The sequence below is a fragment of the Cyclopterus lumpus genome, chromosome 1 (genome assembly GCF_009769545.1).
Source record: "Cyclopterus lumpus isolate fCycLum1 chromosome 1, fCycLum1.pri, whole genome shotgun sequence".
Lineage (NCBI taxonomy): Eukaryota > Metazoa > Chordata > Actinopteri > Perciformes > Cyclopteridae > Cyclopterus > Cyclopterus lumpus.
This window is the reverse complement of record NC_046966.1, coordinates 17,038,843-17,051,123: the sequence shown is the minus strand read 5'-3', so window position 1 is coordinate 17,051,123 and position 12,281 is coordinate 17,038,843. Positions and strand designations below refer to the sequence as shown.

The 12,281-nt window shown below is 41.0% G+C and overlaps 1 protein-coding gene across 1 annotated transcript in view; it reads right to left on the bottom strand.

Moving 5' to 3' along the window:
- The window catches only part of gstcd (glutathione S-transferase, C-terminal domain containing), a 49,705-nt gene that overhangs the window by 32,281 nt on the left and 5,143 nt on the right, over window positions 1-12,281 (bottom strand). Inside the window, exon 5 of the mRNA XM_034533540.1 lies at window positions 10,168-10,261. Coding sequence (XP_034389431.1) covers window positions 10,168-10,261 — 94 coding nt within the window. The remainder of the gene's footprint in view (window positions 1-10,167; window positions 10,262-12,281) is intronic.

Below are 12,281 nucleotides of genomic sequence, written 5' to 3'. Positions count from 1 at the left end.
ACAGCTCAAACATTGCTGCAAATAGTGAAACTCTGCACTACACCTCCAGGGAGTCTGGATGTGTTTGAACTTGAATTGTAGAAATAAAGTGCCAATTACCCCTCTAATTGGGAGTAACAAAGCTGGCTGTCTGTTGTGCTTGGTCCCATGTTTACTGCGTATCTTTAAATCTCCAATTTAAAGGATCTAACGAGTTCAATTAATTGAGAATGAGGAGAGTTATTTGGGAGCCAGAGCCTGTTGTTTAGAGCTGTAAGCCCAAGGGAATTAGGTGTTAACCAAATGCCAGCACGACATATAAACTGATACCCCCTCTAATGTTCAATAACAACATTTTTATCAAATGACATCTTTGTGTTTGTGTTATTAACATATGCTCTCCAAAAACTCTATGATCTCTGGTTTGAATAATAGGCAATTTACCTTTAATTGCACATACACTGACAGCTTTACGTGCAAAACACACACCTCTTCTTGAACACTTAAACACAAGCAGCTTTGAGCCCCGCTAGCTGAACCGCTCGAGGCAGTTTGTCGGACGATCGGTCCACAACAGATAGAAATATCTCCACAATTATTGCAGGAATTGTTGTAAAATATTGCACAAACATTGATTGTCCTCAGAAGATGAAGCCTACTAATCTTGGAGTTCCCCTGACTTTCCAGCACAGGTCAAAGTCTTTACTTATCCAGTGAAATATCTAATATTTAGCACAATTTCATGGTTTCCAGACATTAAAACATAGAAATGTCTTGATAAAAAGGTTGCCAAGAAATTTGGTACCAACATTCTACCACTTCAGTACAAATTGTATTAAGTTTGTGGTACATTGACTTTTCATCTCGCGCCACCATGGAGGTGACTGTGTCCAATACTATTGTTTTCTAACAATACTATGCTTTCTAAACTAAGATGGCAAATAAAGTAAATATTTTACTGCTCAACTTCCATTGTGACTGTGAGCATGTTAGCTGACATTAACATTTATCTGGAAGCGCCAATTGTGCAACAGAGCCGCCTTAGAGTTATTTTTACAGATCAAATATTCTACGAGACACACTGAGGTATAATATTTTATTCATTACAAGCATTCGTAGTGGCAGAGTTGAGTTTTTTTTAAGGCTCATGGCTTTCGTCAACGAAGTAGAATTTGTGTGTACATAGAAACCGACTAATCTTCCATCTGGATTACCCTTGACATTGGTCTGACAGAAGCCTAAGGATGGCAAGCGCCTTTTGACAAGAATCTGACAGGCAGACTTTTTTTTTGTGATCTTGCCTCGACTTTTCCCGTGTCACTTGTTTTGAGCTCATAGCCCCAAATAAATGCATTTTTAAAAGAACACAGATGGAGAAAGGGAGAGGGACTCATTCAACTTAATCTCTGGACTCCACTGATGTAGTAATGTGCAGACCAACAGTTAAACCAAATCTGTGACGAAGCCCGCTGTGTTTCTCAGCAGAGCTCCATTCAGCCTGACAGCTGGACAGGAAAAAACAGCCTTGTGAACAGACTCCAATTCAGTTGGATGACTGAGGAGTTGTACACAAGCTACATGGATAAAACAAGGACATTTACTTGTGTTCAGACTGGGTTAAATCACAAATATTTTCAATCAACCACATTTCTACTCTTTCTGGAATTATATATGGGAATGCTTCTATGTGTGGTTTGGATTCAAAGATGTTATCCCTCATTCACTACTATAAGTCCATCCCCAAAGAGGAGGGCTGGGATTCAAAGAGATGGGTGCAAACAGTTGCCCAGCAGACACAAAACAACATTAGAATTAATTTGAAGTCGTGTTTTTGGCCACCTGGCAAATGATTACAATATTTGCTCTCCTTTTAGCTCTGATTTTGTCTCCAGCAACTCCTGAGGGAAATATCTGGCTCTTAAGCTGCTAAATGTTCCACTATGTTCATCAGCTTAAAAGCTCCACAGAGCTGATGGGAACTGCAGATCACATTATCATTTGATCCGGAAAAACACATTTAACACAACATAGCCTAATTATTTTCTCAATGGATCTGATCTCTTGTTTTGAAAACACTACTACGAGTATAACCTATAATCTAGAGAAATATTTCTACAAATACTTTGCCATCAATGAAATGTGATGGATGTTATGTCATGATAATCTGAAAGAAACCATTCTCTATGAGTGACAAGATGAAAGCTTTGCAATGTTCCTTTATTTAATGTTAACGATAATGCACTACTAGAGTAAAGGTCAGATGAGAGAAACTGTGAAGAAAATTGAGAAAATGTAAATCTGTACTTGTGTCAAATCCAGCTAATTATCTTTCTCTAAATTACAGAGAGATGGTGCGCTGGAGGGGAAATCACATCCGCTACAGGGAGGCAAACTGATTTAAGAGTGGATGAAATCAAGACAGCATCACTTAGCATCTTTAAAATCAAAGTAAGAGAAAAAAGAAGATAAACACAGGAGGGGGGAAAAACTACATTCACATCTACATAATAAAATATTTGAAAGTTGTTGTTGATATTCTATCTTTGATGCATTTTACAGACAGGTCTTCCTATTCCTGTAGCAATATGGTAAGCATCTGAGGGGTATCTGGAAGCTAAACATGACATATGTTTAACTAGACTTGAGCACAGTGTAGAAACAACAAAGCGTTGGAAACGTGTGGGCCAAGACTTCCGGTGTGGCTAACATTTCTACAGGGATTAAAATGACAAAGAAGGTGATGATGCAGGAGGAAGTTGTGATGGAAAGATGAAGCTCAGCTTAAAGCAACATGGTTAAAAAAACAAAAAAACTTCCACCTCATGAAGCTGTGAAACCACTAAACACTGCTTGGCCATTATATTGTTGATCAAGCCGCACAACCTACCATCAGCACTACTGATTTTTAGCATCTTTCATCAAGTACTTAAACGACAAAAACATGTTGTTTACAGTTTATTTCTGCTGCCCATAAGTGGCAAAAATAATCAGGTATTGTAAGTTTAAGAAGAGAGTCATAAAAGTAAAGAGTGAAAGGAAAAATGTTGACACTAAAACATACAATGTATAGCATAAAATTGTTTATAGAAATATAGATCGATTTCTAAATATACCCTTTTGAGTGCCTCTTCGGATGGAGATTGAAAATTTGATGTTTAAAGAATAGTTAAACATTTTGAGAAATATGCTCATTTGCTTTCTTGCCATTTAGATGAAGAGATCAATACCACCGACATATATGCACGGTAAATATGAAAATACAGCCAGCTGGAAATGGGAGCAAACAGCTGGCCCGGCTTTGTCCAAATCAGAGTTCAATATTAACACTACCTAGTTGCCAAATGTGAGGAAATGTTGCCTTCGCAGAGTAAATTATGGAGATGCAGTGGAGAGGGAGAGAGAGAGAGAGAATGAATGAATGTGCATATATCAGCAATATATAATTTAGCTTATGCAATTATGCAACTTGAATATTCATGCCAATAAAGCTTCTTTGAAATTAATTGAGAGAGGGACTGTTTGTGTGACGCTGAGTATGAAGTTCGCAGTGACGTTATAGTTGTGAACGTAGCAGTGCAGCGGCTGTGCAGTTGAGGCTATTTGTTGGTGAGTAAACACTGAAAGACCCACGCTAAGTTCCTGTATATTGCTGATCAGAGTGAAGTTCGGCCCAGGCTCACTTTCAGTGGACTGACCTTCAAAGTGGAAGAGCTATTCTCATTTCAGTGACAAGCCAACCCTCCACGTTTTCTTAGCATCCCATTTTAAGTGCAATGTTTTCAGTAGTGGACCACTGGAAGTAGCCAATGTTGATAATCTTTATTTTTTGTCTCTGCAGTTTGGATGTGAAGAAAAAAGGGAAAATACCATTTAAAATGTTGATACAGTTGTATTAATATGTATCACATGTATCACATGACAACGAAGATGTCATGCTAAGTAGTAATAATAGAAAATTGCATTAGTAAAAAGCCATTTATTATCTTTGATTGGTAAAAAGATCTGTTGTAGGTACGTCCAAAAGTAACAACATCTACCCACACTTCGAATACTCACTAATTCATATCTTGTCGTTTAATGGGTGGAAAAAAATAAATATAAAAACATCACATTGTGGTGTCAAACGGGGTCATGTGCTGGACTATGTCTTGGCCAGGCACAGTAACTTACTGGAGTCTCCGCCGCTGGTTGGCTGGTTTACACAGGGGGTTTTATGTTAAGATGTTGCATTATGACTGTGATAAGATATCAAGTGTAGACTTTGTGAAATCTCAATCACATCTCTGCTGTAGTTGAAGAAGGGAGCCAGGGACAAATTGAGCCAGTTTTCCCTTCTGTCATACTGTTGTAACCTAAGAAAAAGACATGAGAACTCCTCTCATCTCCTTGTACCAAAACAACCCTGGAGGACCGAACAGCAGCAGGTCTCAAGCACGACAACTAAGCAGTTTCCACACCAGCACACCCTTTTTATGCCCGATTGTCTGGTTCACTTCTCTTTCCCTGCCTTGTTTTCTCCTGATAACCCTTGTCTCTCTTCAGGCTGTCTCACCCCTATCTCAATCTCCCACTGTCACACACTCCATCATTCTAACCCGCTTTTTTTCGCTGCCTCCCCTCCTCCCTCTATTAAGTGAAGCGCTGCAGACAAGACGTTGACTGCTCCATACAATGGCCCCTGTATTCACATGGCTGTTTGTGTATCTGACAGAGGGGGCAAAAACACAAACAGCTCCTATGAACAGAGGTCCCTTTGTTCCTCTACACGGAAGATACCTGAGCTTAAGTGTTGGGACGTGTTGCCGATGAATGGGTCAATGTGTGATCATCTTTCATCGGTTTTGTAGATGTAGATATTAACTATACGTCTGAAAACAACAGTGAAGTCATACAATTTCAAGACAGTGATAGTCTTAATGTTTTGGCTCTATACCAGCAAAACAGATCAGATGCTGACTTTCAGATTTAAGGGTGTTTGAATGTGTTCACATCCACATTGGCTGTGCAAATTGTAGCCTACCCTTCAGAATATGGATAAAAAGGGCTTGAATTTCTACATGCTTCATTGAATGTGAACAGTCAAATTAGAGCTAAAAAGTCTGCACTTTAACCACCCTGTCATTGTTTCACGATGCAGCCCTTGGTTTGGAGTCAGGCAGCAACTCTTATTGAGTCTGAAAAGTGAAGCCAATGCACAAGTGCCCTAAATTTTGATTATTTCTAATGGCCATCAGGGGTAATGCAAAAGAAAGTCTGACTGTTTGGATGACAATAAGAAAATTGTTGTCTGTGTTTTTTTCTTTCAACTCAAACCCTTTCAATATGTCTTTTCAGCTTTGAAAGTTAATTGCAATGTTTTTAGTCAACTAACAAAATATTTATTTGTGTTCAGTCGTACTTGGCTCCACCCTCTCGTGTCACTTCTGGTTGCAAAAGAATCAAGATACGAACATAAGGCCTCAAAACGCATACACCACGAGGTGACATCATGCTGACTACGTCTACTTCTTATATTCAGTCTATGCAAGTACGGAGCAAAAACCAAACCATCCAAATAGTGTACAGTGCATCTGGAAAGTATTCACAGCGCTTCACTTTTTCCACGTTTTGTTATGTTACAGCCTTATTCCAAAATGGATTAAATTCATTATTTTCCTCAACATTATACACACAACAACTCATAATGACAAAGTGAAAACAGTTTTTTGCAAATCTATTAAAAATAAAGAACGAAAACACAACATGTACATAAGTATTCACAGCCTTTGCCATAACACTCAAAATTTTGCTCAGGTGCATCCTGTTTCCACTGATCATCCTTGAGATGTTTCTACAACTTGATTGGAGTCCACTTGTGCTAAATTCAGTTGATTGGACATGATTTAGAAAAGCACACACCTGTCTATATAAAAAGGTACCACAGTTGACACTGCATATCAGAGCATAAACCAAGCCATGAAGTCCAAGAAATTATCTGTAGACCTCCGAGACAGAATTGTATTGAGGCACAGATCTGGCGAAGGGTACAGAAACATTTCTGCAGCATTGAAAGTCCCAATGAGCACAATGGCCTCCATCATCTGGAAATGTAAGAAGTTTGGAACCACCAGGACTCTTCCTAGAGTTGGACGCCCAGCCAGACTGAGCGATCGGGGGAGAAGGGCCTTAGTCAGGGAGGTGACCAGGAACCCGGTGGTCACTCTGAAAGAGCTCCAGTGTTGTTCTATGAAGAGAGGAGAACCTTTAAGAAGGACAACCATCACTGCAGCACTCCACAAATCAGGCCTGTTTGGTAGAGTAGCCAGACGGATGCCACTCCTCAGTAAAAAGCACATGACAGCTCGCCTGGAGTTTGCAAAAAGGCACCTGAAGGACTCTCAGACCATGAGAAACTAAATTCTCTGGTCTGATGAAACAAAGATTGAACTCTTTGGCCTGAATGCCAAGCGTCATGTCTGGAGGAAACCAGGCACTGCTCATCACCTGGCCAATACCATCCCTACAGTGAAGCACGGTGGTGACAGCATCATGCTGTGGGGATGTTTTTCAGCAGGAGGAACTGGGAGACTAGTCAGGATTGAGGGAAAGATGAATGCAGCAATGTACAGAGACATCCTGGATGAAAACATGCTCTAGAGCGCTCTGGACCTCAGACTGGGGCGACGGTTCATCTTCCAACAGGACAACGACCTGAAGCACACAGCCAAGATAACAAAGGAGTGGCTTCGGGACAACTCTGTGAATGTCCTGGAGTGACCCAGCCAGAGCCCTGACTTGAACCCGATTGAACATCTCTGGAGAGATCTGAAAATGGCTGTGCACCGACGCTCCCCATCCAACCTGATGGAACTTGAAAGGTTCTGCAAAGAAGAATGGGAGAAACTGCCCAGAAATAGGTGTGCCAAGCTTGTGGAATCATACCCAAGAAGACTTGAGGCTGTAATTGCTGCCAAAGGTGCTTCAACAAAGTATTGAGCAAAGGCTGTGAATACTTATGTACATGTTATGTTTTCGTTCTTTATTTTTAATAGATTTGCAAAAAACTGTTTTCACTTTGTCATTATGGGTTGTTGTGTGTATAATGTTGAGGAAAATAATGAATTTAATCCATTTTGGAATAAGGCTGTAACATAACAAAATGTGGAAAAAGTGAAGCGCTGTGAATACTTTCCGAATGCACTGTATATGCACTTGGAAAGCCAATACATAGAAATGAGAAGGGCTTTCAAATACTTGTGTTGGTCATATTAGTTTTTTTCCTGGTATGGAAATATTTATGCATATGTGATGGACCATCTTCCCTGTTCATGTGGGCATGTGTGCAGCCATTTGTATATATAGTGAAGGTAGATAGATGGGAAAGCCCACGCGCTGGGGTTCAGTACCAATTGTCTGCCTTCAGTCTTTGCTCCTCTTTAATTACACAGCACTGAAACACAGGGGCTACCTACCTACAAACCCAATATTGCAGGAGGAGATATCAACAGTGTCGTTTATCATGCGGAGTGCTGACAAAAGTGGGCCGGCTAAAATGTAGTCTCTCATTCTCAGCATAGATACGCTGCCCACCTCATCAAGAGCACTTCTGTTAACATGTTAGTGGGGTTTTTCCTCTCGTTTCCCCAATCTGAAACACGGGTAGCAGCACGAATCTCTGCCTGTCTGACCGACATCTCTCAGTGGATGTCCGCACACCACCTGAAAATTAACCCGGACAAGACTGAACTTCTCCTCCTTCCAGGAAAAGGCTCTCCCACCCACGACCTAACTATTAACTTCAACAACTCAGTGCTGGTTCCGACTCCGACTGCCAGGAACCTCGGAGTGACGCTCGACAGTCAACTCTCCCTGACTGCCAACATTGCCGCAATAACACGCTCCTGTAGGTACATGCTGTACAACATCAGGAGAATACGACCCCTTCTCACTCAGAAGGCGGCACAGGTTCTGGTCCAGGCTCTGGTCATCTCACGGCTGGACTATTGCAACTCCCTCTTGGCAGGTCTACCTGCTAATGCCATTCGACCTCTACAGCTCATCCAGAATGCAGCTGCTCGACTGGTCTTCAACCGACCGAAATTTACCCACACTACTCCGCTCCTCCGCGACCTTCACTGGTTACCGGTGGCCGCCCGCATCCGCTTCAAAACATTGGTACTTGCGTACCGTGCTGCGAACAGATCGGGTCCGGTCTACATCCAGGACATGGTCAAACCGTACACCCCAGCTCGTTCACTTCGCTCGGCTTCTGCCAATCGGCTTGTAGCTCCTTCACTTCGAGCTAAACACTCAACAAAATCACGACTGTTTGCTGTGCTGGCTCCTCATTGGTGGAACGAGCTCCCCATTGACATCAGGACAGCAGAAAGTCTCTACATCTTCCGGCACAAACTAAAAACACATCTTTTTCGACTATACCTTGAATAGGTAGCACTTAAATGCCGTAGTAGCACTTAAATGTCCCTTACCGATAGCACTTTAGTAGCACTTAAATGGCACTTACGGATAGTACTTTGTAGTTTAACTTTATTGAAGAAATTGTTCTTGCTTGATTCTTGTTGTTCTGAGTTTGGACTCATGGTTTAATGCACTTATTGTAAGTCGCTTTGGATAAAAGCGTCAGCTAAATGAAATGTAATGTAATGTTTTGGGGATTGAAACCGACCATTAATTTGTACAGTGGGAATGCATGAATAGGCTACAAACGGTTGTGCGCTGCAGTCAAAAAATAGTAAGATGAGGATGTTTTTCATTGAGTTGACTTTCATCCAGCAGTTGAAATTAGAAAACTTGACTTTCAGGTTAAAGTTCTGGCTTTTCGTTCAAATACATTACCGCAACTACAATACTACCAATATTACAGATTAATCATAGTTAGAAATTGCCAATCAAAAATGTCCAAAACTCAAAGATATTCAGTTTACTATCATATATATATATGACAAAGAAAAGCAGCGAATCCACACATTTGAGAAGCTGGAACGGTTTGCAAATTGGTGATTTCAGCGAGCAAATAAGTAAATAATAGCAACATATCATACGGAAGCTATGTCACGTATATTCTCACCGTTTACCCATTCCCATTCATTATCTTGTGAAGCGTACTGTAAACAAGTGTCATAAAAGTGCTATAGAAATAGTTCCAAAGTAATACAGAGGTTCATTCACATGACACTACAGGGGGTAATGAAGTGTGAGCTAGGCCTGCAAAAACAAGAGTAGGAAGCTGAACTACCAGCGCTATCGATATACATGGATATCTTGATCATGAAATACCTCTCCTGCTGCCATTTCCTGATCTCTGAAGACAATAAATGAAGAGAAAACAAAATACATTTTATATATATATATATATATATATATATATATATATATATATATATATATATACACACACACAGCCATCTCACTAATAAGATGAAAAACAATGCAGGCGAGAGAAAGTGAGACAGAGAAACATTGACATTTCTTCTCTCTGCTTCACCAGTGCCAGCTGGTGAAGCAATCATCAACCCATCCATCGCCTATTAGATACTGCTCTCGCTGCAATCAGTAACCACAAAGGCATAGGCACAGGTTCCACGTTGCACAATAGTTATTTAAACCGGCAGTGTGTGCATGTCTTTGTGGTATTCTAATGTGCCGAGTCTGTTTAAGTCAAAGACCTATTTCACACTTTCGCTACAGAAGATACGGAGGATAACACATCAAGATAAGCACTTTAAAATTCATTAGGGGGCCTCATGGGGTAGAACATCCGGCTGAGGCTCAACACAGTGGGTGTCAGTGGGTAATATTTTTTATTTTTACTGGCATAAAGGTGTCACTGAAAATCCCCAGGCAACAGTAGTACAGGAAGGTTTTATGGAAATATGTATGTGAATTCCTCATCTCATACCTCATGTTTCATATGAGTAGCATTTTGTTTAGACTTCCACCAAACAATAAGGTAAAAGAAAGAGGGCGCAGGTGCGATGTAGAGGCATTCAGATTTAGAGAGTGAGGAGGTAGAATGATGAGAGGAAGAGGTTTTATTGCTGATGGGGAAGGGTTAGGGTCAGACACAAGAACAAGAAAACAGAAAAACAAAAAGGAAACAAGCCAAAAGAGCACAGAAAAGACTGCGAGGGCAAGAGGAAAATGGAAAAAGCAAAAAGTGGAAGCCACAGGGCAGAGATTTGACTTTACCTTCAGTGGGGTTGATAGCTTCTGGTAAGCTGTCCCACGGGAGTGTCCAGGCAGGGCAAGGATGAGGGGCGAACACTGCCTCAATGCCATTTTCCTAAGGAAGGAACACACAAACACACACAAATACACGTTACCATAGAAACCCTCTAAGCCTTGAGGTTCTGTGGTCCAAATGGTTGTAATGAAGCGATTTAGAAAGTACTATTCTTAAACAACCCCTTTGTTACCTTGCTCACGCTGTTCTGAGGCTATACCTGAGGAAAGGTCACTGCACTCATTGTTCTCTCAAGAGACAACAGGACTCTACTCCTGCACAGCCAATACACTTACTACACAAAATACTGGAGAAATCCTTTAAAATGAGGCGTGCCAGGTACGAAAGTGTGCACACACACACACATCACTTTCTTTTTTTATTCTCTCTTTGATGATAAGAGGGTTACAAATATAAGCCTGTGCTTTGGCACAGTCTATAAAAAAAGGCAGGAAATGGCTAGAGAGTCTTTATCATTACAAACTAATCTCTTCAGGGAAAATCTACTGTAATAATAGGTCTACATGGCCACTAATAAATAGGACACCATTTTATGATTAAGGTGTAAAAGGGGTCTGTGGTGCAGGCAAAATGTCATCCAAATTCTTTTAAATTTACGAGGTATTGTGGTCTGACAATATGCAATGCACAATTTTTAGTCACTGGGTGAAGGCATCATGTGAGGTATTTCAGAAAGTAAACTTTAAAAAAAAAAAAAAAGGTGTGGCTTCTGGCTTTTTACAACAATCAACAAGCCAGAATAAATGTAAACAAATGATTCAGTTTTAAACTAATCCAACACACAGCCATGTGTGTCGACAGCCGTGGGCTAAAATGATTGTTAATGATTTAACTGAAAGAAGGTAAGCCGATAAAATATATTAAACGCATTTAAAAGATATCGTGGATGCCTTCCACAATAGCAGCCAGGCAAGAAAAGAAAAAAAGTCAGGCCACATTTTCACAATGCTCCAGTCATGTTCTGAAGTTGAGGTGGACACTACATTCAAGCTTGTCGAGACAAGTCTTAAATAGCAAGCAATGGCCAAACCCTTAAGCCCAACCAAGGAGGAAGTAACCAACCACACAGCTGTTTAGTTTCAGTTTCCATGGTCAGGGATAGACGCATACTTTCAGTAATCCCAGTTTCTAGCATACCAGTTGTCCTGTGAGCCAGTCTGCCAACATTCTGCCTTGTGTCTCTCCATCTCCCTCTGTGTATTTGTCTCTTCCTCCTATCTGTGTGAATTATGTGCTTCAGTTTTGCCTCGTTTGTTTGTGTAGCGTGTCCTCTTTTCAGGATACGTGGTGGGGAGAAGGTAGCGAGGCTGTTTTGGTGATTTTTTTCGAGGGAATGAAAAGGACAGAGGGAGCTGAATGCTGTGCAGATTGTCAAACTGGGGGCACATTTGTGATATTGGGCTATATAATTGAGAAAGACTAGACTTGCCAACAAAAGATGCAAGATTTTCCATGATTAATACTAATCCTGTTAACTCACTAATTCTCCTTTTCTGGACCACCCCCATTTTGTATTGATTGAATTGTTGGCTAATGTTAGCAACTGTATTTAGAAATCTGTCAATCAAAGTGTTAGTGACAGCAGGAGGGTTTTAGTCTTGGATTTTGAATTTTGGTAGCGGGGCTACTCTTTTGTTTACATTTGGATCACAGGTAGTGCATCACCAGCTCATTGCACAGACAGTTTGACTGGCATGCATCGGTGTGTGTTAACTGAAGTGAGAAAGAGGGAGAGTTTATGAGCCATTTATATGGTGGATAGAGTAGCGGGATGAGCCTGGTGCCTCTGGTTAACAGCAGTGAGAGATTGTGTGTCACCATGTCAGACGGCAGCCCTCTCTGTCTCCATGCACTTGCCTCGGGACGCACACAGTCATATACAAGGACATATGCATGCACACACACAGCTTGGCCAACACAACACACAACAGCTGCAGACACGATGGTGGCGACACGCAGCCATCCTTATAATCCCACTAGGCAAAGGAAGAATGGTGGCCATTGTGTGCGTCTGTATGTGTGTGTACATGCGTGTGTGTGTACAGGCATTCCTCTTAGT